Here is a 22,900-nt window from a genome sequence, read left to right as displayed (position 1 = left end):
AAATGATGGAAAGGGTAAAAATTGTAAGCAAGAATTTCATTTGGTAAGGCACTTGTAGCTTGCAGTGCTTTTGAGAGTTGCATGGCATGTGTATGTTGAAAGGGAAGATTCATTTAAAACTAAAAGATACTGATCAACTCAGTGATGTGGAGGCAAATGCCAAAGCTGATAATAAATGAAGATTGAAAATCAATCTTTGCACTTCACCAGAATTATTAATAAAATCAGAGTAAATTTTGCAATATAAACTGCAGTGCAAACTTTTATTGTGAAAATATGACAGCATTTGCTTTAAAGTGATAACACAGTTCCCTCGAAATTTCTTTCATGACTATGACACTGCACTATTTGACTACTGCAGGATCCCCAATCTTTTTGCACACTGATAAACCAAAATAAACACAAGTTTACATAGTTGTAGCAATTGATGGTTAGAAATTCATTCAGCTAAAATACATACAAAATGCTTAGATATCTGTACTCTTTACTAATTCTATTGCAATTAAGGAAGAAAATCCTGGCAGACATAAACGATTACATTAAATAGCACACTGCAAAGTTCCCATTTGCGCAGTCACTTAGAAAAATCTTGGATGAAGGTCTTAACATATTAAAATCACCACTTTAAAAGATGTGAAGAAAGCATACTAAAGAATTTTGTAACAAACTATTGATCCCAAGACAAGACATTGTATTCATGTGATTTTATACCTGTAACTTAATGTTAACCTGAAATCATATCATTTGTTTCAAATTTTGGTAACTGCCATAGAGCAAAAAAAAAGTGAATTGTGGTTGTTTCAAATGTAACAAAATGTCTTTTTATAGACATGTGGGTATATAATTTATGTAGAGTTTATACCCATCCCATACATATTTGAACTCCTCCCACAATCCCAATTAGAAAGTTCTTCTGGTTAAATTTTGTTACTTGATCTTCATTTTCCATAGACACCATCATGGTTAGCACTGCTGCCTCACAGCGCCAGGGACCCGGGTTCAATTCCTGCCTCGGGCAACTGTCTGTGTGGAGTTTGCACATTCTCCCCGTGTCTGCGTGGTTTTCCTCCGGGTGCTCTGGTTTCCTCCCACAGTCCAAAGATGTGCAAGTCATGTGAATTGGCCATGCTCAATTGCCCATAGTGTTAGGTGTAGGGGAATAGGTCTGGATGGGTTGCTCTTTGGAGCGTTGGTGTGGACTTGTTGGGCCGAAGGGCCTGTTTCCACACTGTAGGGAATCTAATCTAATCTAATCTAATCTACCATTAAAAAGCATCAAGGGTTGCACTATGCGACAAAACAGGACTAGAGCAGCCAGCTTTACTGAAATATATTTTATTGGAATATTCAGTATATATATTGAATAATAAATTAGTCTAAAATACTTGAGGCTAAATGATTTTATCCCACTTACAAATGAATGTCTTCTTTGGAAAAAAAGCCCCATGAAAGAACTCCACAAAACTGACAAAATAAGAACAATTTGCATTATCATTTTGTACATAAATTTCTTTAACTTACAGGCTTATAATTTTACATTTGGCTGCTACGTAAGATGTCCTTACCACAAATGAAAACCTTATATTCTCAAAGCATGTAGTAATATGCGTTCTTAAATTTCACAGAAGTGAAATGAAAATGCAGATCAATCTTCAATATGTTGAAGGAGATGTCCAAGTCCCACTAAACTAATTAATCACAGACATCGCAATATTTTGAACTATCAACAGAGAGTATATTGCTTCAATAGTATTACACATTTGTGCACGTATGTTGGTTCAGAAGTTTCATGCATCTGTAAATATTATATTTCTATTGCTACATTAGGATTCTAAAAATGGGGGTGAGCCAAAATTCAGATGTTACATTCCTTCTCAGGCAACATATTATGAAATATTATCTTTATACAAAATATATTTGAAAAAATCAGATATTAATTTTGCACTTCATTCAAATATTATTAATCATCAGAAGATTTAAAGGTTTATAAATGAACACATGCAAGCTGACAGTTATTAAAAAATGTAAATTTTGAAGATATTTAAAAATTGAACTAGCTAAATAATTGTAGGATTCTGTTCAATGACTATCTTAAAGGAAGTATAAAATCTGAAACTTTTGCTCATCCGGATTGAAACTAAAAGAGCAATGAAATCACATACTTGTTTAGAACCGCACATTTGCAGTTATGTTTCAAAATATTTCCATGGGATTAAAATGAACATTTTCCATGTACTAAGACTGAATCTAGAGTTGCGTGTAGATGTATGATGTTGCATATGGATTTGCTACACAATGGTTTATAGGACATTTTATACCACGAGCAATCACAGATTGCAGCTCATGTAGCAGTGAAAAAAACTGCAATTTTGAAACCAAAAACCTTATTTACAGCTTTTTACATTCATTTGGCATATCATCTTTAACTCCAATTGTCTATATGAAATCTTCAAATTTCCACAATAGTACGTCAATCTTGATGAGGCTTCTCTGGAATAACTTTACACTCATACTGTAATCAGAAAGAAAACACCAAGAGATCATGGTAAATAAATTGTACAAAACCTGAAGACTATCAATTATGAACGTTGTATTGTTTCTTTACTTGTAAAGTCACCTATAAATTCAACTGGAATATTAAAGAATAGAAGAAAACATTGCAAATGCAAAATAATGAATATTCTGGCAACCTGAACGAAAAACACAAAATGCTAGAAACAATTAACAGATCAGACATCATCAGTAGAGAAATGCAGGGTTCACATTAAGGATCACTGACCTGAAATATTAACTGTTTTACCCTACAGATGCTACCTGACCTGAATGTTTCCATTATCACTTCAAGTCACCCATGCTATCAACAGGACAAGTAGATGGGCAGGGGGCATGGCTGCCTTGCTTGTAAGAATGAAATCAAATCAATAGCAAGAAATGACGTATGGTCAGAAGACATATAATCTGTATGGATAGAGTTGAGGTACCGCAAGGGTAATTACATACAGGCCTTCTAGCAGTAGTCAAGATGTGAGGCAGAAAATAAACCAGGAGAGAGAAAAGGGATGTAGGAAAGGCATTATTACATTAATTATGGTGGACTTCAATATGGTGGCCGTCTGAGAAAATCAAGTTGGTAGCAGGTCCCAGGTCCCAAAAAATGTCTTTTGTGGAAGGTCTACAAGATGTTTTTTGGAACAACTTGAAGTTGAGCCCATGAGGGAACAGGCAATTCTGTATTTGGTGATGTGTTCCAGACTGACTTGTCATGGAGCTTAAGGTAAAGATACGCCAAGAGCAGTGCTCACAATACGATAGAATTCACCCTGCAGCTTGAGACAGAGAAGCTGGAATCAGATGTAACAGTATTACAATTGAGTAAAGGCAATAACAAAGTCACAGAGGGGGAGTTGGCATGAGTTGATTGGAAAGGGGGAGGGGGCCTAGCAGCGAATAAGATGGGGTAGCAATAATGGGAATTTCTGGGGGTAATTTGGGAGGCACAGCAAAAACTTCACTCCAGGGAAGAAGAAACTAAGAGCATGAGGCAACCATGACAGACAAGGGAAGTCAAAGACAGCATAAAAGCATACAATGGAATGAAGTTTACTGGGAAGCCACAGCCTTTCAAATCAGCAGTGGACAACTAAAAAAGCAAAAAGGCAAGGGGAGAAGGTGAAATGAAGGTAAACTAGCCAGTAATATAAAATAAAATTGCAAGAGTTCTTTTTAGATATATAAAAGACAAGAGTCAAGAGTGGATATTGGACCCACTGAAAAATTAGATGAGAAAAGTAAAAATGCTACAGAAAAAGTACTTTGGATCAGTCTTCACAGTAGAAGACACCAATAGCATACCAGAACTTTGACAGAGTTAAGGATCAGGGATACATATAATCGTTATCATGAAGGAGAAGGTGTTGGGAAAGCTGATAGGTCTGATGGTGGATAAATCACCCAGACAGAATGGACTACACCCCAGACTTCAACTTTCTGAAGGAGATAGCTATGGAGCTTGTCGAGGTATTGGTGGTGATCTTTCAGGAATCACCGGAGTCACAAAAGTAGAAAACAGCTAATGTAACACCCCCTGACTAAGGAGGGAGGCAGACAGAAAACAGGAAATTACAGACCAGTTAGCCTGACCTTGATTGTCGATAAGATTGGATAGTCCATTAAGGAAGAGATTGTGAAATACTTGCAAGTGTGTGGTAAAATATGACTGAGTCAGCATGGCATCATCAAGGACAGGTCATGCCTGACAAATCTATTAAACTTCTTCGAGGAGGTAACAAACATGTTAGATAAAGGAGAGCCAATGGACATTATCTATTTGGATTTCCAAAAAAGATCTTTGATAAGGCGCTGCACAGGAGGCTGCTAAACAAGAGCGCATAGTATTAGGGCAAGATACTGGCGTGGATAGAGAATTGGCTGACCGGCAGAAAACAGAGTATAAAGTCAGCTTTTTCAAGATGACAGCTGGTGGATAGCGATGTACCACAGGAGTCAGTGTTGGGACAACTATTCACATTAAAAGTTAACAATCTGGACAAAGGAGTGAGGACATTGAGTCATCTGCAAACTTAGCAACAAAGATAAGTGGAGGGACAGGTGGTGTTGAGGAAGCAAGAGACTACAGAAGGACTTGGCGTGGTTAGGACAGTGAGCAAAGAAGTGGCAGGTGGAATACAAAGTGGGCAAGTATGAGGTTATGCACTTTGGTAAGAAAAATAGGCATATACTTTCTAAATTTGATGGCTTTGAGAATCTGAAGCACGAAGAGAATCCTAGTTAGTTTTCTCTTAAGGTTAACATGGAAGTTCAGATGGCAGTTAGGAAAGGAAAATGTAATTTCAGCTTTCATTACAAGAGGGCTAGAATATAAGAGCAGGGATGTACTGTAAGGCTCTGGTCAGACTATCTGGAAATATTGTGAGCAGTTGTGGACCTCATATCAAAGGAAGGATATACTGGCCTTGGGAGGGATCCAAAAGAGGTTTACAACAATGATCCCAGGAATTAAGTGCTTGTCATATCAGCAGTTGAGAACTCTGGGTCAATGAGGTTTAGAAGGTTAAGGGGGATCTCACCGAAAGTTACAGAATACTGAGAGGCCTGAACAGAACAGAGAAAATGTTTCCACCAGTAGAAAAGACTAGAACCCGAGGGCACACCCTCTGAAAGAATTACCCTTTAGAACTGAAACAAGGAGGAATTTCTTCATACAGAGGGTGATGAATCTGTGGAACTCATTGCCACAGATGGCTGCAGTGGCCAAGACAGAGTATCTTTGAGACAGAGATTCGTTCTTGATTAGCAGGGATTCAAAGAGTTATCAGAAAAGACAGGAGAATGGGGTTGAGAAATGTATCAGCTATGATTGAATGGCGAAGCAAACTCGTTGAGCCAAATTGCTTAATTTTGCTCCTATATCTTATGGTCTATTGTGGAGATTGCGTTATCCAATTAATTTGAAGAATCTCCATCTAAACAGTCCAATTACAAAAGTTATCAAAGCGTGCACAAATGTCTTTAGTGTTCTATCATATTTCCATTTTCAAATCAGATTTGTGACGCTGCACAAAGAAAATCTCTAAAACGCAGAACTGAACATTCCTCCTTTCCCTGGATTTGGGCTTTGTTTGATGGAATGTCCTCTTCCACAAAGATGTATAGTTTTCTGTTTTCACGAACTGCATTAATGACTTAAGGCACTGAGACAACCCTTATCTCAATTCCAGATTTTTTTTATTGCATTCAAATTCCATCATTTGCTATCCTCAGAACATTACCCAAATCTCCAAATTACAGTCAGTCCTCAATATTTGCGAGGGTTCCATTCATGAGAATCCTAATGAATGATGAAATTTGCAAATGCAAAGCTAGTTGAAATGGTTAAAATGGCTAAAAATATAGCAGATGCAGAGTTTTTGTCCACAGATGTTATTTCTTGTTATTACTTAATTTTTAGTGTGGATGGGCAAATTCACGATTCATGACTTTGCAGATACAGAGGATTTACTGTACTAATCTAGCAACATTAAGATTACACCATCACCTCTCCACATAAATTATTCTAGCTGCTTGTGATAGAGGTTGGTGCAGTTATAATTTCGCTTCAATTATAAAAGGAAGCATAAAACTTACACACTCAGCACAACATAGAAAGCATTTGACAAGTATAAAAAAGAAAACTGATTCATTAAATAAAGAAAGCATTTCTCTAGTTCCATTTTGTATAAAGTGCTATCTTAGAATAAAAAATACAAACTAACCAGTTTGGTTGAGGCCAGATTTTATTCTCTTTTAGTCAGAAAATCCCGAAACAATGGAGAGATTATGCGTAAACATCCATTGAACACAATTCAACTGATAAAAAAGGTGTGCCAATTTACTCACCATTGCTAACTGGCGTCCTATATTTCCCATTGTTATTCCACCAGCAAAAAATATACAAGGTAACCAAGACCGAACATAAAGAAAATCCGGAGATGTATATCTACAAAACAAGGTGTAATAATTTGTTTCCCAATATTGAGATATCCAGTTAACTCAAATCTCTAATGTAAAATTTTGACAAATGCGTGAAACTTCCAGTACACTTTTAACTCTTCATCGGCAAGTTTGGAATTAACATTATTTATTATAAATCTGAATTTAATGCAAACCTATACACATGAACAAAGACCAGACATCAGTCCAAGTGAATTAAGGGGAAGTATTTCTCAATATATACTAACTTTGCACAGTTCAGACTATGCTGTGTTAAAAGTATGTATCACTGATACAAAACATAAATTCATCTAAACATACACACTACATAGAATTTAATTGCTAAACAATTGCTGCAGTTTTAAAAGCAAATAAAACTCCTTAGACTACCAGGTTTGCAAACTTCAACTTCAGTTTACACTTCAAGATGAAGCAAACCTTTTCACTCCTGTGACTTGAGATTACGCAGACAATCATTTTGAATTATTTAGCGTTTGTCAAATTTTTCCAATAAATTCTCAAAAAACCTGTACAATTTTTTGATTTTATACAGTGAATAGACGGGTGATGGAGAGGTGGGAGTTCAGACCCTCAGCAAACAGATTCCCACTTTATTAAGTTGTTGCATTGCCTCTGATAGCTTGGGGATGTCAAATGTGCTTTTGCTGATTTCCCACTAATTCCCTACTGGCCTCTCTCCCTGACATACTTATACAGAAAGAAAAATCTGGAAAGCATTTTAAAACCAGAGTACCTTTTCAAAAGGATTTTTTTTTAGAAAAGTCTTTAAAAATACAGAAGAGAGGCAATGAGAAACAGATATTTGCTTGTCATTTAGGTGCAATTCCAGCAGAGTGACGCTACAAATTATAGGCGCAAAATTCAAATTTTTATTTGAGTTATTTGTGAAATGTGGGCAGGGCTAGCAAGGCCTAGAATGGTTGCCTATTTCTGATTACCCTCAAGATGCTAAGCCACTTTTTTGAACCACTGCAATCTACATGGTGTAGACACATCCAGGGATCGTCAGAAAGAAGTTTCAGGATATATACCCAGTGACAATGAAGGAAGTGATATAGTTTCAAATTATATTGATGTGTGGTTTAGAAGGGAACTTGAAGATGGTAATGTTACCCTTGAACTGCTGCCCTTGTTCTTTTCGGTGGTAGAGGTTATGTATTTGGAAGATGCTTTGGGTGAATGCATAGCAAGTAGAAGTGCATTTTGTTGGCCACCTCAGTAGTGTAAGGAATAAAAATTGAAAGTGTAGGATCACATGCTAATCGAGCAGACTACTTTGTTCTGGATGGCATGAAGTTTTTTGAATGTTGTTACAGCTACCCTCATATAGACAAATAAAGATTAACCTAGCAGACGTCTGATTTCTGCCTTGTAGATAGTGGACATGCTGTAGGGAGTTAGGAGGCAGGTTATTTGCTGTAGAATTCCCAGCCCCTCACCTGCTTTTGGAGCTGTTGCATTTAGAGCATCTTCCTTTGTGCTTTCCCCGTTTCCTGTTGGCTTCAGATTTACTCCATGAAGCCACATTTGGTGAAATGCTACCTTGATGTCAAGGGCAATCAGACTCCCACCTCCCTTCTTAAAGATATAAAATGTCTGCAGAATTTCAGACATCTGCAAATTTGTGTATTTAAACAATCTACCATTTTCTTATTTTTGACAGCTTATATATGATAGAATATTAAATTGAAAATTATTTCCAACAGCTGCAACGACAATGAAAGCAAAATTGAATGTCAAAATGAATGTCAAAACAGTAGTGATAATTATTGTTTTGCATAATAGAGAAAGGTATGCAGTGCAATTTCTCCATAGGGTCAGTACAGGGACCACTGGTTTTCATAATACATATTATGGCCTAGGCTTAAGGACTGCAGGGCATGATTTTAAAATGTGGGATAACATGAAAGTTGGCAATATTGCAATAAACAAAAGAGGATGTACACAAGCTGCTGCAATGGTCAGACATGTGACAGATACAATTTCATTCAGAGACATGTGGGGTAACGCATTTTGGTAGACAGCACATGGAAATAAAGGATTCAATTTGAAAAAGGGTGAAGGAGCAGATGCACACAAAATGAAGTAACTTCAGTTACTCTTTATTAAGACATATAGTACAGTCCACTTAAATAGGGCAAGGAATGCAAAAGCAAAGACATTTCAGTTATCCTTTCTGAAATTCTCATTCAGCTTCAATGAAGTAGTGTACTTAAGTTTGAAGACAAGTCTCACAAGATGTGAAAACATTTAGAGAGGGTACAAAAAAATTCATAAGAGTGGTTCCCAGGAACAAGGATTGTCAGTTACATAAATCAATTGGTAAACACAGGAATAGGCCATTCAGCCCCTCTGCCATTCTAGGCTGTGTTGATCATCCACCTCAAAAACACTTCCCTGCAGAATCCCCTGATGTTATTAGTATCCTCAAATCCTATTTTGAACATTATTAATGACTGAGCTCCCACTGCCCTCTGGGATAGAGTATTCCAAAGATTAAATATCCTCAGAAGCATCAAAATCCTTAAGTTTTTTTTCAAATCAACCTGTCCGGGGATGTTATGATATGCATCTGGAGCAGATAGGACTCAAACCTGGGCTTCCTAGTGCAGATGTATGGGCACTACTACAGCATCACTAGAGTCCTCAATTAAATTGGGGATTTGTTTTTTTTTATTTAATCTATTTTTCTAAGCAATACATTCACAGATGTTATTACACACCCCTGAATCAGGTGGGACTTGAACCTAGGTATCCTGGTCCAGTACAGTTAGGGTTTTCTCCTTAATGGAGATTTGATGCAGCTGCTCAAAATTATGAGCAGGCTGAAGCAGATAGGGAGAAACTGTTCTCACTGGCAGAAGTGTCAGGACCATTAAGGATGAATGGCAGAAAAACCAAGACAACATGAAGGAAAAGGACTTCACAAGATTGATTCCACAGATAAGGGGTTGGTCTTATGAATTAGCAGTTTAGGCTTATACACTCAAGTTTAGAAGAATGAGAGATCTAATTCATACATAAAATATTGAAGGGATTGACAAAAACTTACAGAGGATGCATTCTCATGTGGGACAATCTTGAACGAGAAGTCAAGAGTTTTAGGATAAGGGATAGCAAGTTTTAAACAGAGCTAAGAAGAAATTACTTCTCTCAAGGGATCATGAAAATCACTACTCTACAATAAGGTGAAGCCTGAGTAACTATTAAACTGATCCCATACTTACTTCACACACACCCAAACATCCCTCCCAAACCACTTCAGTAACCCCCCCACCACATCATGACCAGACCTAATACAGTTCTCAGGACATGATTCTCCTGTACCATCACCATGAGACCCAACCAGACCCCCTGATGCCCGGTCTGACCCAATCCCACTGTGCCCTTGGATCTGACCCAATATGTCTTATGCCTTTGTCAGAAATTAACCTCCCCCCAGACGCAACATCCACTCTCCCCATTCCCTGGCAGACTCTACATTTCCCATCCATCCCAACCACACTAAACATTACATCACTTAATTTGCCACTGTGAATCCTATCCCCTTAGCACCATACCCCTGACATCATACCTCCTATTCACCTGAAATCCTACCCCTGCCCAGCTGAAATTACCCCTTATATGTCTGGCACTTATCCCCTCCTCAATTGACACCAGGACACCACATGCACATGCGATCCAAATATCTTTCCCTAATGAACTTAACCATTTGATAGCAGCTTTCACTATGGTTCTGAGGACCTTTGAATTTCAGAATACAGTTACTATGGAAAGAGGACATTTGCCTTCCCACACCAGAATGGAGGTATAGCTCCATATTTCTGAGACAACCCTGATCGGTATCTTGCCTCAGAAACACAAAGGTCCATTTGTTCAAATAAGGGCCAAGGTTGCAATCTCCTCTCATCGGAAGATCCGGCCCAATACTATACATTCCAGCCCTTCCCCAGGCACAATAATTCCAGGAAAAAGTCTGGAACATCGCAGAAAACAAAACAGACTCCACAATCTGTGAAAAATCAGGCCTGCATTACTCACTATAAATAAAGCTCCATGCACGTATTTTCATCAAAGATACAAAGTGTGAACTTATGGCTTGTAAATCATTTGGTTGGACATTACAACATTGAACTAAAATGCTCCGTATATAGGTTCTATTGACAACAACTGAGTTGTCTACAATTTAGTCTTATAGCGTAATCAAGTTGATAGCCACAGAAGATGAAATTTTACGAGAGAAACAGAAACTTTCAAAGTCAGATATGTTCTATTTTGTACTTACTGGTAAACACCATTGTAGACTAAAAGTTGAGTGACCAGTGTGGCAAGAAAAGCAATTCCTATGCCAAGCCCAAAGCCACTTCGAGATCTATCAAAAGTCCACCACAATCCAATGGAAAGTGCTGCCAAAGTAAGGGACAACTGCATATTGTTGGCAAAATCCACCTTCTATGAGAGACTTGTTAAGGTTTACTGGATAAAAACAGCATTTAATACTGACTTTTATTCTATAAACTATTTATCTGATACAAAATTATTTTTGTACAGTTTATCAGTCATCTCAGAGAAAGCTTCTTCTATCAGAAACTATACTCCATCTCAATGTTAAATGCAATTTTGTAGAAGTAATTTCTCAAAAAGTAAATCTACAGAGATTCACCATAAATTTCCGAACAGTCACTTTTCAACTTTATTGACAAGTTTATTGCAGGCATAGGCTAACACATTTTATGACTAAGATTGCAGGATATTTTTCAAAGATAACTGTGAAAAAGAATATTTATAATTCGCAGTTTGTAAAACAAAGACAAGGATACAGCACTAGCATGGTTTATGCCAACAAAGACTGCAACACAGCGCATTACACTGGACCATTCCCTCTTGAATTTGTGTGGCTCTCCCAGATGGCTGTCAATGCATGGGTAAAGCAAACCAATCACAGCTGTAGGAACAGAAAAACAGCATTGATTTGTATGACCTAAAATAGCGTCTTTTTGCATACAAGACTTTCAGGTTACTATAGTTCAACAACCTAACCAATCCAAACAAATAAAAAACTGTTGTTTCAATAGACACAAATTCAGCGAACACAATGTAATATACAACTTAAGACAAATAAACAACAATGCCAAGTGGACAAGCTCTTGAGGATGCATCAAAATATAGGACTTCGATTGTCAGATAGGTAATTATTATAAGAAAACACAATGTGCCTATATTACAAGCAAAAGTAGTCTTCCTTTACAAAAATTGCTTTTTATATGCTGATTTTCGTAATTTTGTTTTCAGATTATACACCCTGCCCCATATCCAGCTTCTTTCCTAGTGATTCACTAATAAACATTTGCCACATTACTCTAATAGCATCAACACAGTAAACACAGATTCCCCATTGATTTACTTTTTTCTTTTTCCTTCCTGTGAAAGCTCTTCACCATATTCCATTTCATCACAAATATAAACCAAGACTGTATTCATAAATCATTGCTCCCCTTAGATGACATTTTCAAAGCCTACATAGAATTGTGAATTTGTTATGCAACTTTCAAAATCCTAAATTAATTTATTTCTACCTGTTTAAACATGATTATAAATTGCACGTTTTTCTCAAAGTTAAACTTGCCCATGGAATCACAAGTATTCCCACTGCTCTGCAAATTTTATTAAGCTATAATTTGAACAAACTAGCACAATACAACTAAATCACTCATAAAATGTTATATTTAATTATGGCAAAATATGGTAGTTCAAGGTTTGTGCGAAGATTTGTAGCTCGGGTGCTCGTTGTTGTGGTTCTGTTCGCTGAGCTGGAAGTTTTTGTTGCAAACGTTTCATCCCCTGGCTAGGCGACATCAGCACTGATGATGTCGCCTAGCCAGGGGACGAAACGTTTGCAACAAAAGCTTCCAGCTCGGCGAACAGAACCACAACAAAATATGGTAGTAACATGCTCACAGGGCAAATTCCAAGGAACCTTTTTGATTTACGTTTACTGAACTAATACATGCTCCAAGATGCACTGGCACTGTAGGTACTAATCAGGCTCAACGAAGTCCACCTGCTCCAAGCCTGCTGTATCACTTCTCTATGCACTTCGGTCTTTTTTCCTTCTTCCTTCATTCATCTTAGAGGCTGGAGTGGAGTTGGCAGGCAGTGGCTGTGCCAGAGCAGGGACTCCTGGCAGTAGTGGTGAATGGAACGAGGACTCCTGGAAGAGGCCGACTCAGAGACTGGGCTTTTGACAGGGATGGTGCCCGGAGCAGAGATTCCGGGTGGCAGTGGGCCCACAGCCTGGACTCTAGGCAACTGCAGTGCCCAGAGCAGGGACTCCAAGTAGTGGTAGGCCCAGAGCCTGGATTCATGGCAGTGTCAGTGAGGTGGCAGCATCAACTGAGCCAGGGTTTCCTGGAGCATCAGCGTCACCGTTGGTGCTCCCAGAGTGGGATTCCTTGGGGATCGCAACGCCTTGCGTAGATCTTGCAGAAGCCCTGAAGCCCTCGTATGAACAGAAGATGAACTCTTATTTAAGTGATTTCTTTTTATCCTTACTGTACGTCAAAATGGTGCTGGATTGTGATGACAAAACACTTTTCATCTTCAAAATATATGAGATAATAATCATTCATTCATTATAATAAATTAGCCCAGAACATTTATCATTCACAACCAATGGCATAGGAAGGGAAAAGGTTGAGAGTCTGAAGGGAGATTACAGAGAGTGAGACAGGAATTTAAAAAGGAGGTCCTTGAGAGTAGTAATATCTGGATTATGACCTAGTGAGGACAGAAAGAAGAGGATACAGCAGATGAATGCATGGCTGAGGAGCTGGTGTATGGAAAAAGGATTCACATTTTTGGATCACTGGAATCTCTTTTGGGGTAGAAGAGACCTGTACAAGAAGGACGGAATGAACCTAAATTGGAAGGGGACTAATATACTGGCAGAGGAATTTGCTGGAGCTACTCGGGAGGATTTAAACTAGTAGGGTGGGGGGGATGGGACCCAGGGAGATAGTGAGGAAAGAGGTCAATCTGAGACTGTTACAGTTGAGAACAGAAGCGAGTCAAACGGTCAGGGCAGGTAGGGACAAGGTAGGACTAATAAATTAAATTGCATTTATTTCAATGCAAGGGGCCTAACAGGGAAGGCAGATGAACTCAGGTCATGGCTGGGAACATGGGACTGGGATATCATAGCAATTACGGAAACATGGCTCAAGGATGGACAGGACTGGCAGCTTAATGCTCCAGAATACAAATGCTACAGGAATCATAGAAAGGGAGGCAAGAGAGGAGGGAGAGTGGCGTTTTTGATAAGGGATAGCATTACAGCTGTGCTGAGGGAGGATATTCCAGGAAATACATCCAGGGAAGTTATTGGGTGGAACTGAGAAATAAGAATGGGATGATCACCTTATTGGGATTGTATTATTGACTTCCTAGTAGTCAGAGAGAAATTGAGAAACAAACTTGTAAGGAGATCTCAGCTATTTGTAAGAATAGGGTGATTATGGTAGGGGATTTTAACTTTCCAAACATAGACTGGGACTGCCATAGTGTTAAGGGTTTAGATGGAGAGGAATTTGTTAAGTGTGTGCAAAACAATTTTCTGATTCAGTATTTGGATGTACCAACTAGAGAAGGTGCAAAAATTGACCTACTCTTGAGAAATAAGGCAGGGCAGGTGACTGAGGTGTCAGTGAGAGTGTAATTTGGGGCCAGTGGCCATAATCCTATTAGATTTAAAATAGTGATGGAAAAGGATAGACCAGATCTAAAAGTTGAAGTTATAAACTGGAGAAAGGCCAATTTTGATGGTATTAGGCAAGAACTTTTGATAGCTGATTGAGGGCAGATGTTCGCAGGTAAAGGGACGGCTGGAAAATGGGAAGCCTTCAGAAATGAGATAACTACAATCCAGAGAAAGTATATTCCTGCTAGGGTGAAAGGAAAGGCTTGTAGGTATAGGGAATGCTGGATGACTAAAGAAATTGAGGGTTTGGTTAAGAAAAAGAAGGAAGCATATGTAAGGTATAGACACGATAGATCGAGTGAATGCTTAGAAAGTATAAAGAAAGTAGGAATATACTTAAGAGGGAAATCAGGAGGGCAAAATGGGGACATGGGATAGCGTTGGCAAATAGAATTAAGGAGAATCCAAAGGGTTTTTACAAATACGTTAAGGACAAAAGGGTAACTAGGGAGAAAATAAGGCATCTCAAAGATCAGCAAAGTGGCCTTTGTGTATAGCCGCAGAAAATGAGGGAGATACTAAATGAGTATTTTGCATCAGTATTTAAAGAGAAAAAGGATATGGAGGATACAGAATGTAGGGAAATAGATGGTGACACCTTGAAAAATGTCCACATTACAGAGGAGGAAGTGCTGGATGCTTTGAAACACAAAGGTGGATAAATCCCCAGGACCTGATCAGGTGTACCCGAGAACTCTGTGGGAAGCTAGAGAAGTGATTGCAGGGCCTCTTGCTGAGATACTTGCATCATCGATAGTCACAGGTGAGGTGCTGGAAGACTGGAGGTTGGCTAATATGGTGCCACTGAAGGGTGGTAAAGGCAAGCCAGGGAACTGTACACCAGTAAGCCTGACCTTGGTGGTGGGCAAGTTGTCGGAGGGAATCCTGAGGGACAGGATGTACATGTATTTGGAAAGGCAGGGACTGATTAGGGATAGTCAACATGGCTTTGTGCATGGGAAATTGTGTCTCACAAACTTGATTGAGTTTTTTGAGGAAGCAACAAAGAGGATTGATGAGGGCAGAGCGGCAGATGTGATCTATATTCAGTAAGGCGTTCAACAAGGTTCTTTATGGGAGACTGGTTAGCAAGGTAAGATCTCACTGAATACAGGGAGAACTAGCCATTTGGATAAAAACTAGCTCAAAGGTAGAAGACAGAGGGTGATGGTGGAGGGTAGTTTTCAGACTGGAGGCCTGTGACCAGTGGAGTGCCACAACGATCGGTGCTGGGTCCTCTACATTTTGTCATTTACGTAAATGATTTGGATGCGAGCATAAGAGGCACAATTAGTAGGTTTGCAGATGATACCAAAGTTAGAGGCGTAGTGGACAGCAAAGAAGGTTACCTCAGATTACAACAGGATCTTGACCAGATGGGCCAGTGGGCTGAGAAGTGGCAGATGGAGTTTAACTCAGATAAATGTGATGTGCTGCATTTTGGAAATGCAAATCTTAGCAGGACATATACACTTAATGGTAAGGTCCTAGGGAGTGTTGCTGAACAAAGAGACCTTGGAGTGCAGGTTCATAGGTCCTTGGAAGTGAAGTCGCAGGTAGATAGGATAGTGAAGGCGGCGTTTGGTATGCTTTCCTTTATTGGTCAGAGTATTGAGTATAGGATTTGGGAGGTCATGTTGTGGCTGGACAGGACATTGGTTAGGCCCCTGTTGAAATATTGCATGCAATTCTGGTCTCCTTCCTATCGGAAAGATGTTGTGAAACTTGAAAGGGTTCAGAAAAGATTGACAAGGATGTTGCCAGAGTTGGAGGATTTGAGCTATAAGGAGAGGCTGAACAGGCTGGAGCTGTTTTCCCTGAAGCATTGGAGGCTGAGGGGGTGACATTATAGAGGTTTACAAAATTATGAGGGGCATGGATAGGTTAAATAGACAAAGTCTTTTCCCTGGGGTTGGGGAGTCCAGAACGAGAGGGCATAGGTTTAGGGTGAGAGGGGAAAGATATAATAGAGACCTAAGGAGCAACTTTTTCACACAGAGAGTGGCACGTATCTGGAATGAGCTGCCAGAGGATGTGGAGGAGGCTGGTAAAATTGCAGCATTTAAGAGGCATTCGGATGGGTACATGAATAGGATGGGTTTGGAGGAATATGGGCCAGGTGCTGGCAGGTGGGACCAGATGGGGTTGGGATATCTGGTCGGCATGGACGGGTTGGACCGAAGAGTCTGTTTCCATGCTGTACATCTCTATGACTCTAAATGTGGGAAAAATAAAGATGTTTTACTGCAGCTACAAATGTATTGGTGTTTCAAAATATTTCAATCATTCAGCAAGCCGCATAGGAACTAATTTAAACAAATTGTTGAAATGATCCATATTACAAAATTTGTTTTAATCAATTACTATCATCTAATCATCTTTTACTTTTGGCATTAAATTTACCATATGGAGATGTGATCAATAGCAAAACAGATTATGTGCGATAAGGAAAATCTGTACCAATAACAAGGAAATGAAAAATGTTTTTCTTTTCCCCCTCTAATGTCTTCAGCCACCTGCCAATAACTTAAAATGGTTACTAACAGGTGTTCATCAAATGTTAGGGGAAGCTCCAATTTTGCACTGTGGTGTTACTCAGTCACACAAATGCTCTGTTCTCTCAATATATTTCATTGCAATTTGTATCATGATTGCTCTAAAAATGATTTTATTGCAGTCTTGATAGATCAAATTTCCAAATAGTTTAACTTGTTTATAGATGAGAGTGCGTCAGGGAGATCTGCAAAATAAATTTCAATGTTCAAAATATTTAAAATAACATCGCTAAATCATTCAACTACATGAAGAGTGAGAGACCAGTAACAAGGGCACAGCGTGAACTAGCTTGGAACAACAACAGCTTTCTTGCCATCTTCACATTTTACCAGAATGAATTAATAGTTCTTTAAAAAGGAAATAAAAATAAAAACTATCTTGTAACCTTATAAAGACAGTTTTTTTTAAACATCCACTAAAATGGAAATACATCTTGGCACCATTTTGCTGGAGACTCCAAAAACGGACTCTCAAACTGACATGTCAAAACAAAAACGCTTGAAAATAAAAGCTATTATGAGGTTAGTTGTTTTTGGCGACTGGAAGGGATGATTGAAATCATGATGGATGAAACACATGCCCTTATATAAAACGTTTTCTTAGGAGTGAAACTGATTTACTTTCAATTGTTTGCAACATCACTGCAGACATTTCTGAAAATACAATATCACAAAACAGAATGCGATCACTTACCCGATGCCGTACCACAACATGGTGGAACCCACCAAGCAGACGAGAAAATGCTGGCAATCACATCAGGGGGAAAAAGAGTAACATTTCTTTGTATCTGTAGCAAGTTCAATACAAGTGCTAAGAACACACCAATAGAAAAAAGGACCACCCCTCGGATAAGCAAATTCATGTTCTGGTTTGTAACAGCAGAAAGGTAGTGGCCATGTCTGATCTGGACAGTCGTGGTTTTGGTTCTTTCTTCCTCCGCCATTGAGACGTGTACTTGAGTATTTATTTTCTTACAGATGATATTGACTGCAAGAGTAGACTTCTGTTTAGCCAGATCTATCTTCACTCTTTAATTCACATTATGTTTCCACCTAAAAGAATTGAACGAGAATATGATATATAATTGCTCTGACAAACAATAATGAAACAATAATTTCTGTATAATAGAGTCGTCCCTTCACAAGCAAATTAACTTTTGACTTGTGGAATACTTGCAAAAAGAAATATAATAGGTTTTGATGCAGCGAACAGTGAAGTCACGATGTCACCGGAAAGAGGCCAAACTGTATTGATGATTAGGCCACACTTCCATATTATCAAATTGTGATTGACATTTTAGTAGGTAGAAGGGTGTGGGTGACAAATCTGGAAGACCACCCACAGAACATGGGCCTCTAGCAAAGGTGTTACTGAATGAGGTGGAGAGATTAGCAATGAAATGTGAAAATGAGCCATTATGCTCATCCATCTATTCAAAGAGAAAAAATTGTAGCTTTTTCAGCTGTTTCCACCAGTCCTTTTTTTTGGGACATTGTTCCCAGCTTCATGCTGTGGACAGATCCAACACAACAGGTACTGCACTGAAATTACACTGGCAACTGAATTATGTTACAGGACCCTGCTATACAATGATAAATATATCACATACCTAGCAGGATTAGATTATAAATTGTAGTTCTAAATCTATAACTTCTAACCTAATAACCGATTACCTGATCTATGAGAATGATTTAAAAACAGGTATTGGCGTATTCCAAAACAATTTTTAGCCCTTTGCAAAAACATAAACAACAATTTTAAAAAGGTATCTGAGGAACTCTACTGTCTGTTCTGAAAGGTTCATATTAAAAATTTTGTTGCTCAAGCATTTTCTGAAATATACAGATTCCATGTAGAACATAGCAGCGCAGTAAAGGCCCTATGGCTCTCGATGTTGCGCCGACCTGTGGAACCAATCTGAAGCCTATCTATCCTACACTATTTCATTATCATCCATATGTTTGTCCAATGACCATTTAAATGTCCTTAAAATTGACAAGTCTACTACTGTTGCAGGCAGTGCATTCCACACCCCTACCACTGAGTAAAGAAACAAACTCTGACATTTGTTTTATATCCATTACCCCTCAATTTAAAACTATGTCCCTTCGCGCTAGCCATCACCATCCGAGGAAAAAGGCTCTCACTGTCCACCCTATCTAACTCTCTGATTATCTTATATGTTTCAATTAAGTCATGTCTCAACCTTCTCTCTACAAAAACAGCCTCAAGTCCCTCAGCCTTTCCTCATAAGACCTTCCCTTCATACCAGGCAACATCCTAGTAAATCATCTCTGCACCTTTTCTAAAGCTTCCACATCCTTCCTATAATGTGATGACCAGGACTGTACACAATACTCCAAGCGCAGCCGCACCAGAGTTTGTACAGCTACAGCATGACCTCGTGGCCCCGAAACTTAATCCCTCCACCAATAAAAGCTAACACACTATATGCTCATGCTCATGCAATCCCTTTCATTAACAAATGGATTGCAAATAATCAGGCAAAGATCAAAATAATTTAAAAGGTGAAGACTAAATAAATATCTTCAAGGCTTGATAACAATCATTACCCTATAAAATATTCTACCTCTCCTGATTTCATATCCACAAATAGTATCAGAACTTTAATTTTTCCCCAGCAAGTGGATCTTCTAGAGGAGTAAATGCAATATAACACCAGACACTATAAGGGAATAAAGTAGCAATGTCCAGGCACATATTCCTGATTAAAGAATTTCGAATTTTTTAAGAAAATCCTGCTGTATCTTCAGAAAATCGAGATTCATGGTGAAATAATTTAAAAGTTGAAAATTCTTCCACTGTTGCCTGTAGGTTTGGTTTAATTTTCATTTTTTGATGGTAATGTAAGTTTTTAAGCTGCTACATTAATGCCATATCAATACATTGACATTTAATCTGCTCTGTTCTTGTGAAAAGATCTCTAGTTTCTCCACTGACTTTATTACACTGTCGACCCATGTATTGTATACCAAGTTTTTTTTTCTACACCTATGCCATGTTTCAGCTGAGATGGTAAATGAACATCCAGTTCACTTTCAAAGTTAAATTAACAGGTTCAACAGAATTATTCAACAAACAGGTTCTGCCAATGCACTGGCTAACATTTAAACTTTCCTACCAAATTCATAAACCTAAACATTCAAAAAAGTCACTAAGTGATGGCAAATATGATAATGTTGAAATTTGCAATACAAATGGGAATAGTCATATAAGCTGATATTATTTTAAAACTGAAGGCATACTAACCTAAAATTTTAGTTGGCAAACTGTTTGTCTACTCGTCAATGTTTTCTTCGCAAAGCTTGAGGCTATAATTTGAAACTATAAATGAACATTTCATAATTTAAAAATATGATTTTAAATTGTGAAATGTTCATTTATAGTTTCAAATTATAGCCTCAATAAACTTTGCTAAAAAAACAATGACAAGCAGACAAACAGTTTGCCAACTAAAATTTTAGGTTAGTATGCCTTCAGTTTTAAAATAATATCAGCTTATATGACTATTCCCATTTGTATTGTAAATATGAGGTTGCATGGCAGCTGAAAACTTCACGAATACTTTTAACCTATTGAACTTATTTCTTCAATGTCATGTTTGAAAATTAGGTTCATTCTTTCCTTAACTGTATTGCAGTTTAATAGATTACTGTGTTGGATTTCTTCCAGAATCCTTGAAGAAACGTATAAATAGATAATAAACACAATATAGCAGAAGTAACTAATTGCAAATATTAATTTCACCCTACAAAACAAAACAATTGAACAATTTTATATTCAAGTAGCAGTTCATATTTTGTAGATGTACAAAGTTAACATTTCAAATTGATGAATGATCATCAAAATTAAGAATCAGGAACCTGATAAAAATGTCATTGATTTGAAGTATAGGACAAAATTGTAAACTGTGGCAGGCTGTTCTCAAAAGAAAGTATAATTTCGCTCTCCTGCATGTTGCTAATTCCCACATGATTGTATTCAAACTTAAAGTTCCAGTGGCATGCGTAGGAAACACGCGAGATCATGCAGTGGGAGAATCTTTACAGCGATCAAAGTCCTCATCTGCTGATAACGTAACAGGTACTAATGGACTGCATTTATCTCTCCACCCTTCAGGCACTCTGCCTGTATTCCTGATGAAGGGCTTTTGCCCGAAACGTTGATTTTCCTGCTCCTTGAATGCTGTCTGAACTGCTGTGCTTTTCCAGCACCACTCTAATCCAGAATCTGGTTTCCAGCATCTGCAGTCATTGTTTTTACCTATAAAAGAGCCTCCTGGAGAGGAAGGTCCTTCTTCATGACAACTTGCTACATCAAGAGCAGAAAGGTGACTTCCTCCTAATTTAGTCACCCCATTAAACATATTTCACATTCTTAGACTTCATAAAATTCATCACACCCCATTAACTCTGCTGCATTCTCCACACATGCTGCCTGGCATGCTCAGTAATTCCAGCAATTTGTTTTTAACTTAATCATATAGATTTATTAATACTTCTAAATTACATGGATTTTACTAATAGTGTGGATAGACCCCTGACTTTGCAAATCTGATATTTAATAATCATTTTATTGTTTGAAATAGTACAGTATAGTTAATATCTTCAAGGAGAAAGTGAGGACTGCAGATACTGGAGATCAGAGCTGAAAATGTGTTGCTGGAAACACATTTTCAGCAGTATAGTTAATAGTTTACATTCCACTGTATTTAATTACATCCTGAATAACTGGGGCACCAAAGAAGACTACACAACTAGCCATATAATTTTGTATCACAACAATAAACTGGCCATGTATACATGTTTTCTTTTAAATCCTTTAGGTTGATGACTCAATCATTTACATTCTTAGCAGCATCCCAAAGCAGTTCACTCAAAATGAATTCATTTTAGTCATTTCTATGTAGGTAAGTGCACAAGCCATTTTGCACATAGCAAAAAGTTAGAAACAATGAGACAAGTGAATGTTTCCCTTATTCGTTGGTGCTGGCAGAAGGAAAATTTTTGTCAGGGCCCAAAGAAAACTATTCCGTCCTCTTCAAGTATTACCAAGGGGGAACTTTCATATCAAACTGAATAAAGCAGGGTTAGTTCGACATTTCAAGGATATTGAAAGAGTGCTCCCCCAAGGTTGAATTACATGATGGAGATTTGCTTCATGATGGTCGAGGGGAGACCCCATCTCCTAACCTCCCTGTGAAATCAACAACTGCAACTCAGGATTTGCTCTAATGACCTCGTTTTTGCGGTATATGGTGTCAAACTCGGTTTCAAGAGAGTCCTAGTACGGAGGGGGGGGGGGGGGGGGGTCATGCATTATATCTCCTTGTATCACTGTGAATTCATGAAACAACATAAGCTCGAACAGTGCCAGGGTGAAGCAGGTTACCTTGCTAGCTGAGTGCTGTGGAAGGTCTGGGTAACACAGGGGTGCAATGACCCTCCCAAAAGCCGGTCAGTAGATCTTCAACCTGGATCACCTCACCGCTGAAGGCACATAGGGGAGTTCACTTCAACCTTCATTGGACCACCCGCAGCTTTAATGTTTTAACCCGACCTTACCGACCGGTTTAACCCGAAGCCTCTCTGGCCCCCTGGGGCCCACTCTACCTCACTCATCCTCCCTCACAGACCAGCTCCAACATCCACAGCCCCAGGCCAACACGCCACCTGCTCCCTTCCTAAATAATTCCAGAACACACTCTCACCCGGTTCCGATCGGCTGCTGCAGCCGCACCGCTGGAAGTTTTGGGCCCTGATGGCAGAGGCCCAGGGCCCAGGCGTCTCTCTCCCTCCCTCTGTCTCCACCGCCGCTTCCGATCGACCGAACCGCGCACGCGCACAACCGCCGCCGCTTCCGATCGACCGGACCGCGCACGCGCACAACCGCCGCCGCTTCCGATCGGCCGGCACGCGCACGCGCACACCCAAACAAAGCGCGCGCTCGCTCCCCAGCGTGACGCAAGGCGAGGCTCCCGTTTGGCGCTGATAGCCTGTTGGAGGGCCCGTGACTGTTGTGGGCAGTGAGGTGTGAATCGTGTCCCTCCAATTTTCC

The 22,900-nt window shown here is 39.0% G+C and overlaps 1 protein-coding gene across 1 annotated transcript; it reads right to left on the bottom strand.

Annotated features, from left to right (window-relative positions):
* Window positions 1-244: 244 nt before the first annotated feature.
* insig2 (insulin induced gene 2) lies at window positions 245-22,690 on the bottom strand. The gene is made up of 6 exons (XM_060827849.1): window positions 22,554-22,690; window positions 17,516-17,874; window positions 11,331-11,455; window positions 10,796-10,962; window positions 6,397-6,496; window positions 245-2,512 (listed from the first exon to the last, which is right to left on the bottom strand). The coding sequence occupies exons 2-6, from the start codon at window positions 17,763-17,765 to the stop codon at window positions 2,471-2,473; spliced, it is 684 nt and encodes a 227-aa protein (XP_060683832.1). The 5' UTR covers window positions 17,766-17,874; window positions 22,554-22,690; the 3' UTR covers window positions 245-2,470.
* Window positions 22,691-22,900: the final 210 nt, after the last annotated feature.

This window comes from Hemiscyllium ocellatum, chromosome 7 (assembly GCF_020745735.1).
Source record: "Hemiscyllium ocellatum isolate sHemOce1 chromosome 7, sHemOce1.pat.X.cur, whole genome shotgun sequence".
In the NCBI taxonomy this organism is placed as follows: domain Eukaryota; kingdom Metazoa; phylum Chordata; class Chondrichthyes; order Orectolobiformes; family Hemiscylliidae; genus Hemiscyllium; species Hemiscyllium ocellatum.
This window is presented reverse-complemented; position numbering and strand designations above follow the sequence as displayed.